This window comes from Hydractinia symbiolongicarpus, chromosome 13 (assembly GCF_029227915.1).
Source record: "Hydractinia symbiolongicarpus strain clone_291-10 chromosome 13, HSymV2.1, whole genome shotgun sequence".
NCBI lineage: Eukaryota > Metazoa > Cnidaria > Hydrozoa > Anthoathecata > Hydractiniidae > Hydractinia > Hydractinia symbiolongicarpus.
In genome coordinates, this window is record NC_079887.1 from 13823590 (window position 1) to 13840995 (window position 17406).

The window sequence follows — 17406 nt, forward strand, 5'->3', positions numbered from 1 at the left end:
GTGATTAAAAAACATACGAAGTTTTATGAACAGTTTGTTCTGTATCATCCTTTTCTTCAATAGATACAACCCGAATAATTATAAACATCGTGAGAATCTTCAAAAAAAAAAAAATGAAGAAAAAAAACAATAATAATAATCTCAATACTATTCTCTGGGTCAGCATCTCCACAGAGAACTGTCATTAGTACACAGAAAAAAGTCAATCGTACGTCACAGACGGACAAATCGAATTTCATGAAGAGTAACGCAACAAATTGAAAAGTTACAAATTCTTTACTCGAATCTCACGCAAAACGGACGATATACTCGATTATCCCAGATTTTTCGTTTCGCCCGAAAAAGCTTCCGACAAAAAGAAACGCAACAATAGAAAATGTTTGAACGAACCTTCACAAGCAAAACATAAATACAAAAAAAAAACGTGAATTTAAAAGAACGATGCTCAACAATACACAATCCAATATGTTTCGCACTATACAACTATTCATATCCTGTTAACATACAAATACAAAAATACGACCATTCACTGAAAACTTTCACAAAACAAAACAGGATATCCAGAAATAAACAAACAAACAAACGAAAAAACTAGCAAACATAAACAAGAACAGATAGACAAACAAACAAAGACATAATTTAGTTTTTTAACCACGATACACGGGAAAAATACAAACGCACGTATAAATATATAACAATTACATACAAATAATAAACACAGTCATAAGTGCTGTCAATAAAAAAAATACACTGGTTAGCTTACTCCACAAATGACACACAAGGTACTAAAACGTACAAGTTAAAAACAAACATTAAAATAACTTTTTTTATATATATATATGTTTAACAAACATGGCAGACAAGGAAATATTAACTTTTTTCTTTAAAAACGCAATGCAGAACAAAAAACAGACAAAACCGTCCTTGTCCCCCGGGTCTATTGCCAAAAGTCGTGTTTATAAAAGCAAAAGACCATGGGGACGAAGATGAAAAAACGCTTGGAACTAAATAAATAAGTACAAAAATTGAGCAAGTTTAGAAACTTCGTTGAGTCTTTTCGAGCTCCTCCACGGACATTATTTTCCCACCAGGGGCATCAGAGGACGACTTGTTTTGAGGAATATGTTGAAGAACATCAGGACTAAACCATTTCGATAGGGTTTCATCACCTGAAGGATTTACGTTACCTAATATCGGATAATAAAAAAAGTATGAAAATAATAACTAAGTCTCGCGTCATTTCTTGGGCGATGCTAGACAAGCTAAGTATTAGCAACATAGATCAACGGACCTGTAGTATTGCCCTGTTGGACAGAAGACTGTGGTACCATCGGAGTTGGAATTGCCTTATTAAAAGGCGGGCGGATGCCCATTTGCTCAGCCATGGCTTGTAAATTTCTTGGATGCAGCATCATCGCAGCTTGTGCTTGAGCTTGTCCCCGAGCAAGAGCAGCTTGAGCCATCAGAGCAGCCTGGACAACCTAAACAGCGAAAGTTTGCCTGTTTATCAGTAGGGAGCAAAGCATATGCAAGTTCTTTATTGACAAAAATGTCGAAAAAAGTAACGAAAATCCCGCTAATAATTTTTTCCCAGAAATTATATATCAATTATGTATGCTTAAAACTATAGTGTTGAGTTGTTTTACGTTCTGTACCGTCTAGAAAAAAAAACGTAACAAGAATTTTCAAAATTGGACTAAAGTTAAAATGATAAGTCAAAATGTAAACTCAAGTTACATATGCAAGCATGTGTTTTTGTTAAGAATTACGTTGATTTATCGTTTGCTACAAGATTAATTATTTGCGAGATCAATTTTCGCAAAAACTCTCGTAACATGTATACTTCCAATAGATCATACTACCATACATATATATTTGTTTTCTTGACATTCTCACTGCCTATGAATCGAAAACAATTTTATATTGGCACAAAATCCACATGGTGCTCAATAATCTCGTAACAAACAATACGGTGCTCGCTAATCTCGTAACAAACAAAAAAACAAACAACAAACGGTACCTGCGGTTGCTGCATCAACTGAGCTTGCGCAATAAATCTTGCACGTGCTTGTTGAAGCAGTTGCTGTTGAGCAAGAGCTTGTGCGGCAAAGTTTGGCATCCCTCTCGGTTGGTTCATGTTGTGTAGAGGCGTCATACCAGGCTGTTGCATGGGCATAGGTATAGGCAGAGAATTGCGTGCAGTGTGAGGAGGTTGAAATTGACGACCCCGAAAATTTGTATTAGGAAACTGCCCTTGCATACGGGTCTGCTGCTGTTGTGCCATAAGTTGTTGTTGGTGCTGCTGTTGATAAGCAAGTATCTGCTGTTGCTGTTGTTGCTGTGATGCGTTGTGTTCTGCCGTCGACCTTGGAAACTTCCCAGAGCCATCAGGATCGGGAAGCAACGGTCTAACTGCTGCAAATAGATGAGAAAAATAAAACACACTACGTTTACACAACAACTCCAAACAGGGATATTTAATAACCTACCTGACGCATTAGGTAGCATCTTGTTTTGTTTGCTCTGTTGCAACAGCAACTTCTGCTGGTTTGCTTGCTGAGCTATTTGCCGTAGTTTCTGCTGTTGAATAAGTTGTTTCTGTTGTATCTGCGACTGAAGTAGCTGCCGCTGTTGTGATTGATGCATGTGTTGTTGCGGTGGCATTGGAGTAGACTGAATCAGTGGTCGTAATGGGTTACCAGGGGCAAGAGAAGGGTCGTTTGGTGTTGCAATGAAGGATCGTCCACTTCGAGTTGCACCGTTACCCGGGGCCAGCCTAGGGTCTGCAACACCACGAGTTTCCCGAAAGTTTGTTCTCGTATCGAAGTCATTCTGTGGTTTAGGAATACCTGAACCAATAACACCAACATCTCCTTTAGTCCTGTCCTGTATAGGACCTTGAAAGTCTGACGGTGCCAACAGAGTAGGCTTTGTAGGAGTAAATGCAGACCCATTTTGTTCTGAATGATTTTTGGAAGTCATTCCTGGAGGTTGAATAACTCTGTGAAGCGATGGTGGCTCTGCTTGGTGGTAGTGATCTGGAGTGTTAGGAACACTTTGGCTATGATTCTGTCCGGGTGAACTAAGCATTAAATTTAAATGTTGCTTTGGCGTAGTAGGCGCACTGTGGAACATACTTTCATTGAAACCATGCACAACCCCGCTAACTGATCGTTCGGGTGTGGTTGGCGCAGCATCCTTAGGCATTTTACTTAACTTTGTTTGTTGAGAATGTACAGATTGGGTAAAAATTTCTTCGTAGGTTGTATTTTTATTACTCTCGCTAAACGAAACATCTTGTTGGTATGGAATGGGACTTTCTCTCTAAAAAAAAAACAAAAAAAAACAACCGCTTACTTAAAGATCGATTTTCAATAACAATAAAAATTCAAAAATGACACTACACTATTACAAAAAACTTTGTGGTCAATCTGGCGTGATATTCCCTAAAGTTTGCTTAATTTTCTTAAAAATTAATAAATAATTGCAATTTGAGATATTTCCCCCTACAAGTAAATTTAAATTCCTAAACCACGCAGGCTCTGAACTAAAATAAAGAACAGTGTTGAATAAACCTTTTAATTCGAAAAAAATAGCCACACCTTCATGGAATTCTTAAAAACAAATTTTAGAACAATTTATTACATGTATATATAGTATCAGACTATACAAAATTTTGTATAGTCTGACGAAGACCTCCAATACGGAGGTCAAAATATTACCATAATATATATGCTGAACGACCTTGTATATGTTTCTAAGTATTTAACTTTGCTATATATGGACGTAAAAGGAAGCTGTGAAATAGGGTGTGATGCTTGACATGGTGTCAAGCATCACACCTTATTTAAAACATAAATTGATATATTTCCAGTAGCACCAAGACTATGAGTGCAATGCTGCCAAAAATTACTATCATACCTGTTTTTCATTGTAAATCTTCTTCAGAACAGAAGTTGGAGTAAAAGCAGTAGACATTCGCTTCGGTGGAGCGCTGCCCTGATTTAGGGTAGATGATTTGTCTGCATCAGGAGTTGCTGCAGGCATGTTAGCAGATGTATTAACGTTATCCGAGTTTTGATCAAAAAAAGTTGACATTGGCACAGGACTTGGAGTCAATGATTTTCTTTGAGAGAGACGGGCTACAAAAAATAAATGCATCTATAAAACTAGGCAAAATAACTAATTAATAGATGATAAACAGCTAGAATTACTCACATAATTCATTATCTATGTTTGGATTACTTGAAATGATTGATGCAACTGTTGAAATGGCATTCATCATTTGCACAGGGGATGGAGACCGGCTTAAAATGCGTTTTAATTTTTCAAATGTAGGTGACGTCCTTTTGGGAGGTTGAGGCAATAAATGCTCAGGAAGTCCAGTAACCTGAAAACAAAACAAAAGAGCATCTATCGATTAGCTAAATTCCTCTTGGTCTAAAAATATGTAAACACTTTATTTACTTTCATTACTTACGGTGGAATTACTTACGACAGGAGCAGGTTTATCTGGAAGTTCTCCAGCTTCCTTCATAGACATGACAAGCATATCAAAAGCACTCTTGGAAGCATCAGGATTTTCTTCTACTTTTAACTTGTTCGTCATTTCTTCGAGGTCTTCAACTGTCATACGACCCTTTACTTCTCTGTTAGTCTACAGAAAAGATGCTAATTTAAAAAAAAATGTTCGCACATTGTGTTCAACTTAAACAGACAATACTGGATTTTATTGTTCTTATATGATATTTAAGCCAAATAACATTAAACGAGTTTCTTTTTGGCGTCTGTTTTTAAGAACTTTCACAATCTTAACGAACGCTATGACATCTTATTCATTAATTATGGAAATACCATAAAAAATATTTAAAAATGCGCAGATGTAAAATAAAGAAGTTTAAGAAATACTTCTAAAAATCTTTTCTGTAACGTTTGGAAAAAATATTAAATATTTGGCATTGCAAACATTCTTCTTGGCATGATTACTTTCCATCTTTAATGTTGTGTCAAAATTCCAGGAATTTCCAGAACAAGTTGATTTTTCCAAGCTTTTCCATGCCAAACCATTTAAAAAATTACCTTTTTAGTTTCAGTTATATTTTGGTGCCGCTGTTCTTGAATAATATTTAAAATATTAGACGTCTGAACAGCATGTGCATTTGCTGCAGCATTCACTAGAGCCGGGGCTGGTTGAATCGGAGTGAAGTAAGGTGTTGGTATGACAGGACTTTTCGGTGAAACTCCTATTGCAAGACCAAACAATTGAACCATTATACAAGATCAGTGCAGGGGAAAACACTAACATGTACATTAAAGCTGTTTTATAATTTACAAGATTTTGAAAAGGAGGAAATAAAGAGTTACTAATGAAGCCTTTCTTTTCTGGAACAATTTTGTAAATATAATTCCTATTGCAACACAAACATATGTTTATTTGTTGACACATAAAATGTAATAATAGTTACTATTTAAAAAAATTAAAAAACAACTAGGTTTTAGGAGGAATAGATATTCTGGGTCTGAATTTTGAATTTTTGGGTTATTTAGTGGGTTTGGTTATAACCTGAATGATATGCATCCTAGAAAATATAACTATAAAGTTAAATATAACTATACAGTTTTTATATAATCATAAATGCTTGTTATTATCATCTTCAGGAGATGCATACCTGAAAAGACCTCCTCTGGGACTAACTGTGCACTGCCAGGTCTTGAGCCACCACTGTTACAACTATTACTTCGACTTCTCTTAGCAGAAAACCATTGCGAGAATCGACTTTTAACACCATCACCCTTAACAAGGTCTTCATGAAACTACCAGAAATAAAAACAGAAGTAAAAGTGAAAGTTTGCAGTTGCTCCGCATGTAGAAACAGTGCTTATCTTGACCTAATATATTAAATATACAAAAACTGAAGAGCATAATTTTAGACCCTCTGGTAACGGAAGGACACAGGTCATTTTATAGAGCAACGTGTACCAGGCCCGTACTAAAACACAAAAACATAGCATACTATTGAAGTAAAGAGAATCACTGTTATTATATAAAAGCATTAAAAAAGAACAAAAACAGATCAAGTGCTTCCTCAGAGAGGCCTACTCGTACTCTAGGACAATAAGCTGCTAAGTTTTACTTATCTACAGGTAAGATTAAAGCTAAACAATTTCTTATTGTTAAAGGCAAAAAAAACTAAATTTTATACACAAATTTTTGTATTACTAGCCAGATACAAAATTTGAATGTATCTTACCAAATGAGGTGGGTAATAGTCAACTTCATTGAAAAAATCATTAAGATCAAAATTTTTGTCTGAAGATTTCTCAGAATCCTTTTGCTCATTGGTCACAGATTTGGATCCCTTCTTTTGATTTGATGAGTTTGCTTTTGCTTCATTTTGTTTATCCACATCTGGACTGATGCGCACTTTCTTTCTGCGCTTGGCATACGCTGAAAAAAGTATAAAAGTAAAGTAGACATCAGGAAAAATCGAACAGTCAAATCGACCAGCAACTAAATGTGCCTTCCACAAACAAAAAGACACTCTTGAAATTTACATAACAAAAAACATACAATAACATCAAGTTTACACCACTGAGTAAATTAAATAAAACTAAAGCATTTTTAATTAATTAATATGCAGTTTTCTCATCAGTGCTTAAATTAAATATTCTTTCTATTTATTTTTAAAAAAGATTTTTAGTAAGATTTCAGATAAAAGGTTAATATTATTAAAAACTTTAAAAAAGTTATTTCTTTATTTTATTTGATATTAGGTGGTAGCAAAGTATAAAAGTATTACATTTTACAAACTAAATTAAACTTTTTGAAAATGTCTATCAAGACTTGGTTTGTCTAGAATTTGGTAGAAAAAAATGTAATTAATTTGGATGCCAAAATCAAAATCAAATAAATTAATCCTTGTAATGTATTTTACACCTTGAAAAATCAAAGATCAAATATTCAACTTATTTTTTTTTCATGGAATTTCATATTTAATACATTCGTCCCATAAGTAGTGACAGTGTTTAATTAAAAACATGTTGTGACAGCCAAAAATTGATTTAACCAATTATTTTAAATTCTCAGCAGTCATGATGACTGGCAGAAATATAATATTTTAAGACCGGGGACACTGTTCAGTCTGTACTATTTCTGCTGAACTGAAATGTCAATAACAAGTATTAAACAAGCATTAAAGGGCTATAAACATTTTACATAAGTCTTCATAACTATAAAAAAAAAAACCTTTTTTCTCTTCCTCAATATCTTGGAATCCAGTAAACTCCATGATGTCCAACTGGCTTGTAGGACCATCTGTCATCCATTCTGGCAATTTTTCTTCATACCCTATAAATCAATAACAAAAGGAAACGTTAATTGAAAGGATACAATTTCACACAGCACAGCAACTGATGTTCTTAACAATACATACAATTACCAACCTGATTTTGAATTTTTGGAGTTATTCACAGAAGGCTGAAATAAAGAAAAATAAGAATAAAATGATTGTTAAATTTGGCTGCAACTACAGTGACAAAGAGTAGTAACAACAAAGGCATAACTTAGACATGCATGAAAGACAACCACCAACCTTTTCATTCTTGTTTGATTTAGATTTTTCATTGCGCGGGTCACTCCTCTGATCATTGTATTTGTCAAACCGCTCCCGTTCAAAGAATCGATCATTATCTCTGCCTGGGTGTCGACTTTCCTTATCAGCATATCTTGAATAACGAGGTTTTTCTTCATCATAATGCTTATCCCGCCTTGATTTCTCAGATTCATGAGACTTTTCATTGTAGGAGTTTTCAACTGACCTTCTTTGAGAAGCAGCTCTTCCTGTCAAACGATTTTTTCTTTCAAAAACAACTCTGTTGGTGGTCTTTTCTGCCTTTTCAACTTCCCCAGAGCTTTGCACTTGGCAGCCTTGTCGGAAACTTCGCCTTCTTGGTGCAAGTTCTATATCATCATCCACACTAAAAAAAAGAATAAACATAGCAATAAAATTAATCTATACTCATCTATAATCACTTTATTGACATTTTAGTATAGATACTCACAGCTCCAATTTTTTCCCTTCAACCAGTACAGTTTTTCCGTCTACAGCAGGAGAAGCTGACCTTGACATGTTGGATTTGTGCCATGCTTCAGGATCCCACACACCATCTCTATGGGATTTATAACATGACATTAAGCATAATAAACAAAAATCTGCAACATCAACATTCATTTAATTATTTTATCACTTAATAGTACCCTTGTGAATCATAAAATGATAACACAATAGTTCAGACAAACTGAAGTGCCACCAGTATAAGGAAAACAATGACTATAAATATGATCAAATGAAATTTAAATCTTGTGAATCTATTTTGACACATTTTGAAGCAAGGTATCCTTCATCAAGTTAATGCTCATACGATCTTATCAAACAAAAAGTTTCACCAGAATTAGGGGGTGATTTTCTCACCAAACTCCCCATGCTTATCAGCTATACGGTGGAAGTATGTTCAATGTTAACTTTCGGACAAGAAGATATTGCAGTTTTACAGAAGTAAAATTTCCAATGTTAAAAGTATAATATAACATTTGATATTTTCTATCTTTTTTTAAATATTAAGATTAGGGAGAATGGATGTAATTCAGAAGCCTTAACTGTGTATAACAGCAAAGTATGGCAAATTTGGTAAGAAAGTCTTCCCTAATACACTTCAGTCATTTCAGCAACCATTGTAATATAAATGGCCAAAGTAAAAATGGTCAAAGTAGAAATAATTGCAATAAAAAATATATCTCCACTTACTTGTTAAAAAATTCTTCACTTAAACAATCTGGCTTCTCTAATGAAATTGCAGCAGATCTTAATTCCAATAGTGTTTCCTAAAATAGTTTTATAGTTAATTTATATCAGGACTAAATTTTAAATGTTGGCACCATGTGTAATTAACAATTACGATAGTCAGTGTATGGAACTTGGAAACAGCAATTGATATTGTAAACATGATTTCTGCAATTGTGACAGTAAAAAAATCAATCTGTCATTTAATATGTTTATATGAGCTAATGATTAATTCATGTGCAACCGAAGAATGAGAAGATAAAATATTAGATGTTTACCCGAAGAAGGAAAAAAAGAAAAGAAAAAACAGGAAGTTGTGCGTAAATCTAATGTTTTCTTTTATTAAAAGAAGCAATTATTTTGCAGTCCATGTTAACATAAGACACCAATTATAATTGCACTGTAGTGGTGCTGTAGTTTAGTGGTTTTAACTCTTTCACTTTGTGCGGGAGACTGGGATTTGATTCCCCTTGACAGCGATTCAACATGGAGTGAATGTTACCATAGCCCCAAGTTAACCCAAAGAGGAATTGGGGAGATTGCAATGTGTGGGCCGTTGGATGTTGCCAGTTGTCTAGTAGAGCAGGGACCTCGGGTGGGTCTGTGTAGCTCAAAATGAGCATTAAATTCTCTAGGACTACCCATCTAAGCCATGGCCCCTCCTGGAAATAATAGACAGGGTATATTTCTCAATATTTGTGAGGCTAGCCATTTAAAGTATGCACATCTCATCTACTGCTGAATGCTGCCATCTAACATCTGATCCTGAGGTGTAATCCAAAATGCTTTAAGCAACTGGTGAATTTACATGGGTTGTTTCAATGGGAAATTCCGATGGATTTTTCTACAACCAGTGCAAAGAATTCTGTTTCTCAAGAACATTTGACTCCACTATAGGGTTATGGTAGTATATAATTATATCCCAAAGCATCTTTACAAAGCAACGGTAAATTTTTTTTAAAAACCTTACCTTGTCATAAACATGCAAGATATCTTTACTTTTGATGCCAGGTTTTTCTTCTACAACTTTGTCCTTTGCTAAAAGCACAAAATTGTTTATTTAGTAAAGACTAGTTGTTAGCTCGTGGAAAAATCTATGGGTTCGCCTGTCCTTTTTATACCATACTGCATGCATCTCGCTACTTGGGCAGCTAAGCTACCATTTTGCGTGACAGACGGACAGAAGTATATAGGTATTATAACATAATAAGCCACTATCACAGCAATGCAAATAATGACAGCTTTTTTTCTGGGAGATTGAATTAAAGTCTCAAACACTTTGCTCAATTTCTTTAAGCCATGTAGCATTTTGGAAAAACCATGCGACAGGCTGACCTAGAACGCTTAACTAAAATTCAGGAGATATCTCAGGAGAAATTTGTTAAATATCTGCTTTTAGAGATTTAGGAGTCTTGGTACTGTGATTTTAAATAATATTAGATACCTTATGTGGATAAAATTTGGCGAATATTTAATTTGGCAAATGATCAAAATGGAATATTTGGCGGGATTTAATTTCGCGAATGATAAATTTTTTAAAAGTTGGCGAATGACGAAAAGAAATCAGTTTTTAGGCAACACCAATTTCATTAGTTGTTCTACGGGCGAAGTCGATTGTAACTTACGTTCGTCTGCAAAATAAAAATAATTTTATCGAGAATGCATGGTCGGAAGAACAAAAAAAATAATAAAAAATAACAACGGAGGAGGGTGTTACGACAACAATTTTATACATCAAGAATTATTCTTGCGCTGTTTTGAGGGTTGTACAGAATATACTTGTATTGTTTTTAAAGTTTTATAGCAGGTTATTCTTCTCCTACTTAAAATAATAAAACAAACAACTTTAGTGTTCTTTTAATGTTTTTTTTTCGCAGTTTTATAGGAAAATCTAAATTTAAGTGCAAATTCTTTTTCGGACTATGATTGTTTAGTTGAGAATATTTAAAGTCTTTCGCAACGTTAAAATCATTTTTTTAAATTCATAACTGAGGAGGGTGTTACGACAAGCGTATTCTATCTTGTTTTAATTATTTTTCCTAAATGGTATCGACTCTTGCTGCATTACAGTTTAGCCAGCGTAACATATATATTAATCATAACGATGGAGGGTGTTACAACAATAATCTGTCTTGTTTTTCACTTGTATTATAACTATTTTAGCAAAGTAGCTAATTTTTGCTATAAATCACAAAAAAACTTGAACTTCTGATTAACCACCAAACTATTTTTTGTGATTACAAAATTAGTGCACTGCACATCTTAGTTTAATTGCAACAAATTACCATGAACAAGGAGTCAACTTCCAGTGGCCTTACCAATGGTGCCCCTAAAGTAACGTTATTGATTCACCTTGTTTATGGACATAAACAAGGTGAATCAATATAATTGTGGATGGACATTCAACCAACAAAAAATAACATTGATATCTTCTCTTCTCGTTTATTTTTACGAGATGGGATGAGAAAATGTTGTGTTTTTTTACATGTTATTTAATGTTATTTACATGTTATTTAATTTGGCGAATTTCAGTGAAATTCGCCAGATTTTATCCGCGCCAAAATTTATTCACTAAAGGTATTTAAAGTAACAAGTCCTGAAAATCCCGAAAATATAGTTAATGAATATTTCCATTGGGGGCCACTGGAATATTGTTATTATTATTATTTTTTTTGCATCTTGATTAGTCATCATATTTTTTTAAAAAGTTGAATTCAATTAAAGGAAGATTTTATTGCAAAAATATTAAATTTAGCATTTTTAGAATGTTCAGGTACCCATGTAGCTAGTATTTTTATGCATATTGAAAAAAAATGCAACAAGAGTTCAGGGGAAAGTTGTTAAAGTCTACCTTGAGGAGCCTTTTAAAATTGAGGAGAATCGAAGAGTTGAGGTGTGGCGACCCTGTCAATGTTTGTCTTTTTTGTGGCCAATTGAAAGGCCATTTCAGTAAGAATTTTGTAGCAATTTGTAGAAGTTACCGAAAGAAAACCACAATTTCAAAAATTTACAAGCTTCCCCTAAGGGAGGTTTTCAAGAAGCGAATTGTTAGTAATAGTGAATTCAGTAGCAAACTGAAGATTGCTGAAGAATAAAACTAAATATTTGGGCACTAAAATGTAGAAACTGTTTTTACTTTTCATTGGGCAAATTTTTTGAATTAAAATCATAACAAACGAAACTCTGTTCTGATTCCTTTGGCTGCAAATTCACAATCCAATTACCTTCAGGAAAATCCCCTTTAAATATATGGCATTTTTATCAAAAACACTTTTACCCTCTTACCTAGTTTAACTTTTCCACCTTGATTCTTTGGTACAGGAGCTTTATCATTACATTCATCAACTAGAAAGTAAAACAATATATTACAATCAGAAAAATTAATCTAATAAACCTTAGAAAATAGTCTGGTTATGTTGTTACCTGCCCTTTTTTCCTCTGTTTTCTTTTTTAATTTTACTTCTAATTGCTCACAATTTACTAGGACGTCACTTGAACTCATTTTGTTTTAAAATATCACAACACAAAACACATAGAAAGAGAAGATAAATACATAAATGTGAGTTAAAAAGGAACTGGAATGTTCAGTCAACTAGCAATTCTTTTCCAGGATATGTCTTTCAACAGCTCACATGCGACCTTACTTCCAGTTCTGAAGAGTATTTTGTTGTCGAGATTATCGCGCGGGTATATTTTTTTGTTTTCTTCGAAAAAGACTAGGTACGACGTACTACTCGACGCAGGTTCCTCAATTTGAATTTACTAATTTATTAAAGCCAAGTCTTCCCCGGTCTCCCCGACCCTCTCAGAAACATCTTTTGAGAGAGCATTATGACGACGGATCAAGAGGTCGATCAAGAGGTATATTTGTATGTGCAGATAAAATGTCGAAAAACGTGTACATTTCACATGAACGATCCCTTGACTAAAACTGACATATAATCTTTTAGGGTATTTCCTTTTAGATCTAAATATTTAAATTCATATCTCGCTATTATAATAGCGATATTATGTATAATAACAATAATCGATTTTTTCTGTTTATCTGCAACGGCGTACTCACACGGCTTCACTACCTCGGATCTGGATTTTAACCCAACCTATATTCGATAGTTAAAAGAAGCATCAGGAGCAAGATCGCCGTTAGCTAAAATTGGGAGACCGGGAAAGGAGCGGTAAGTAGCAAATCAAGCAGTCTGATTATTTGGTGAATGTGTTTGATCATTTCTTTTCTTTTCTTTTTTGTTTGTACATTTTTTTTTGTTTATTTTGTACTTTAAATTGCAATTTCTCTAGTATTGTTGATGTGACAGAAGTAGCAAGATAATCCACGACAAAATCTCATCAGAGCGGAGATTGAGCTTTCTTCGGACAAGCCCTATTGTAAAATGTTTTTACTTCACGTTTAATTACACGCATAGCGTAAAATACCAGGTTTGTGCAACATTGTTCCTGTAAGATTATTTTGATACTTGCAAAAGAAGGCCGCATTGTGATAACGGCTCAGTGACCAAGAGACTCTGCGGAAAACGTTAGGGACGTGAAAAGGAACCCTGTTGGTAAAACGCATCATTGAAGTCAATGTATAATGCTCCTACCTAAGCTACGGAAGGCGTGCAAGCACAATAGCCTCTAAACTAGACTATGGTCTAAGATAGCGCACGTATTTTCATCTAAACGTTAAGCACGAAGATCTATTCACACCTTTATTGTTTATGAAATGACTCGACGAAGTTCAAACACAAGACTTCCGCAGGCGAACATTCTTGGGCACAGATTTTTTTGAGATAAATCTGGAAACTTTTGATGTTTTATTCTCAAAGAGCTCTGGGACAAGAATGGGAGGCGATCGCTCTACCACAAAATCACCAGTCTGTCCAATACACTCGTTTCTTGTCTCTCTTGTTAACCTAATACACTCTAACCAGTTTTAAGTTTCTGTCGTGCCTTGACATCAAGGAATACTTCTTGCCAAGAAACCCAAAAACTTCTTGCCGAAATATCAAGACGTGTTTTATCACGTCTGTTTGCTGAACGTTCTGCAATGGATTCACTTGATAATGGAAAGAGAAAGCTCTACCCGTACATCTTTGCAGACCTCAGAAAGAAGACGCGCTGTAATTTCTCGCAGTGTGTTGTCCCAAAGCGTGACGAGTCCCCTTTTCTTGAATAACAGCAAGTGTTCGAGGTTAAAAGAAGCACCACATGCTAAACCTCGGGCTGACGACAGAGTTAATGGTCATAACGAATCTTGAAATTGTTTTAAAAAGATTTTTAATCATTTGAAAACTTTCCTCTTTATAAAAAGGAGAGTTCTGAGAAATAATGATGCCCTACGTTCAATGTAGAAGTCAATTAAATTGTTCAGTTATTCTGAAGCCCCTTCTCGAATCTTTTCAAGATTACGCTGGTAATGTATTATCTTTTAAAGGTTTTTCGGTCGACATCGCTTTACCGTTTTTGTTCTATAACTTCTTTTTGCAGACCGTCACGAGACAATTGAGAGTTTTCGAATTCCCTTTCCGTAATTTCACCTAATATTGGTACATACCGAAGCCTCCAAGACTAGGTGGTGAAGAGAACAATGTCTTTTCGAGGTCATCAGTTATTATACATCCAGTTAGTGTTGTTATCAGATTTATTGGTAGAATTTGATCGATTTCCTTTAACGTTATCGTTTATTGTTAGCATCGCCTGCACATAAAAGTTAAATTTGTGCTTGTACCCAGCTGTGAGTTTCTTGTGGGGCAATCAATATAATTTCTGATAGCATTGTAAGTTCTTTCAACGAGGTCTCCCTGTTATCATTAACGAATTCTTTGCGATGCTCAACCAAGCCAACAACTGCACTAAGACATTATTGCCATTTCTAAACATCAGCTTTTTTAAAAAATTTTTCTCGCTTTTGTCAAATAGTCAGGGTTTGCTATAAAGCTCGGTCATTTTTAAGCTTGTTGGAAATATCCATACTCAGAACCCCATTGCATAAAGAGGTCCAGCATACATAACAATTCTTCTATTTTTCAACCTTCAAAGACATCGTATATATCTAAGTATATTATGCACTTACCTACGGACTTATATTACAGTTAACTCCCGGTAACTCGAATAAATTAGCCTCGTGGGAATGAAAATTGGGTCGAGGTAACGATTGCTCGCGTTATGCGAGGTTCAAAGGGATTTTTTTTAAGAAAGCATTAGGGAAAGTTTAAAGAACCCAAGAAAATGGTTCGATAATAAAAGTTCGCGTTATCAGGTGTTCAAGTTACCTGGAGGTAAATTCTAAATGGTTTTTCAGACTTTTCATATTCAAACAAAAAATCAACCATCAAATATTTAATTAGTTATTTTACAACAAACGAGTATTGTTTCAAAAACTTACAAATATCGTTTATACGATAAACCTTTTTAATATTACCAAAAAGTTTGGCGCCTAATAATCAACCTAACGTAACATCCATATGTGTTGAAACGTTTCTACTTATTTTTGTCACCAAAATAAATGTGAATTTTACACCGTGAGTACCAGTACATCATAAAAATTGTTTTTCTTCTTTGAGCAAAGAAGTAATGTTTTCTTTCTAAAACATACAAAATTGTTTGTTTCGCCGACTGAAGCAACTATTTTTCAACTCCCGAACAATGTAACCATGTACGCTCTGACGTCAACTTCGTTTACAGACCTCTTTTTCTTTACTACAAGCCTTAACAAAAGTACTCCCAAAACATGTGTTATTTTGATTCCACATTAAACATATGATGCGTTTTCTTCAACATCTTCAACCTGATCCTCTTCTTCTTCTTCTTCTTTTAGAATTTGTTGAACATGGGTAAAAGAATTTATCTGGTGAATCTTGCTGTGATTTTTATTTGAGTAAGACTGATCTTGGTTTAGCCGACTTGTGGAAAGTTTCATAGACCGACAAATAGAGCCAGAGGTCATGAAACAGGTGTATAGTACAGGTGAAAAGATTTTATCAAGCCATAGAAACCCATAAACAATGTTGCTTCGCCATAAAATTGTTGTCTGTAATTTGCACAAGCCGTACGGCGAAAATGCGCTGACGTACAACACACTCAACAAAATTACGACTGAAACCATCTTTCGATTGGTTGAAAAGTTAACTATGTTTTCGATCTCTTCGTTTATCCAAGTTCGGTAAATTACATAGATATGCAGTATAAAAAACAGCACAATTACTCCAAAAATACTGGCTGGTATGACCACGTGATAAAACTGATCGCTGGACGAACTCCCGTGTTCTGGATCTAACACTATCATTGGAGTTAAAATTAACAATGATGTTATCCAAGAAGCTATTACCAAAATAAATGAGAGCTTCATCACTCTTCCCTTGAATTTTTCTTTAAAATGTGTGTTCACATTTACGTAGGACAAAATAGTCAGTGAGAGAATATGAAAACAAAGCAAGGTACATGCCGCCATAGTTAGCTGGTTTGCAATCGATTCTGTGGTATGCTGAGAGTTAACAAGATATGGTAATGTTCTATTGATTGCATAAATTATATTCACCACTGACATGCTAATTAAAATCAAAATGGTAGGTTTCCATTTCCGACGTTGGTATTTGATAATAAGTACATCAGCGACGATGTTTACAATAATGGTAGCTACAGCTACAGCGTACACGATATGTTCTTCACCTTGCATTTTTTCGCAAAGTTGACAAATCTCACATAACTGATCCAAATTAATATATTTGCTTGTGTGTTTATTTGTTTGATTGCTAATTTTATTTCTTTATACTCCCGTATTCATGGACTGCAAATTCGCTACATAACTTATGATACACACCTCTGATTTCACACTACCAGGATTACTTTCAAAAAAACAGTTTATTCTGTTTGATTTCAAAATCCAATCTTTAGTTACCGACATCCGCCATTTTAAATTGCAGCTTATTTGACTTGAAAGTCTATAAATTAAATTACTCTTGCAATCGCGTAAATTCCTTCCGAATTTTTTTTTTTGCAATCTATTTTTAAATACTACAGACCAACAAAACGTTATAAGTTAGCCACAAAGTATAAAATATGCAAACGTGAGGATGAATACTAAATAGCTGTTTCCAACATCTTCAAATTATAGTTTGAATTCATAATTCAATTGGAGTATTTTTATTTTTTATAACGTTCAGAACCACAAATTATTAAAAAAAATTTGAAATCTTTTTCTGAATAATGGAATGAAGATGAGCTATTACCGAACAATTTCTCTATTTTCTTCAATTTCTTTCTAAAAATTTCCTTTTTAAAAGGGACTGTTATTCGAAATTTAGCCTATTGGTCACAATTAAACTTCACAAAACGAAACAGTGTAGTGTTGTCCACATTGATAAAAAATTAAAGTAAGTAGCTTTTTAGAGTCTAGTTACAAAGGGGGTTTTTCAGTAAAGTTGCCGCACTATACGATTGTTCCTCCTTGTATAAAACATTCGAACGACTATAATTTCTAGATGTATATCGAAGCAATAAAAAAATATTTTTGTCTGGACATTGATGGGAGATCCATCAAGTATAATTTCTGTATGAAGCAAAAACAACA

At 34.3% G+C, this 17406-nt stretch overlaps 1 protein-coding gene across 3 annotated transcripts; it reads right to left on the minus strand.

Annotated features, from left to right (window-relative positions):
* Positions 1-18: 18 nt before the first annotated feature.
* On the minus strand, positions 19-12517 carry LOC130623402 (eukaryotic translation initiation factor 4E transporter-like). Of its 3 annotated transcripts, XM_057438882.1 has the most exons (19): positions 12264-12517; positions 12126-12185; positions 9811-9878; positions 8805-8881; positions 8062-8169; positions 7819-7977; positions 7593-7725; positions 7444-7477; positions 7247-7348; positions 6252-6448; positions 5670-5814; positions 5080-5243; positions 4481-4657; positions 4219-4390; positions 3922-4142; positions 2490-3324; positions 2021-2415; positions 1292-1481; positions 19-1187 (listed from the first exon to the last, which is right to left on the minus strand). In XM_057438882.1, the coding sequence occupies exons 1-19, from the start codon at positions 12340-12342 to the stop codon at positions 1036-1038; spliced, it is 3468 nt and encodes a 1155-aa protein (XP_057294865.1). In that variant the 5' UTR covers positions 12343-12517; the 3' UTR covers positions 19-1035. The 3 variants fall into 3 exon arrangements, with proteins under 3 accessions (XP_057294865.1, XP_057294864.1, XP_057294863.1); XM_057438881.1 differs by having other exon boundaries at positions 4496-4657; positions 7593-7977; XM_057438880.1 differs by having other exon boundaries at positions 7593-7977.
* Between the last annotated feature and the right edge of the window lie 4889 nt (positions 12518-17406).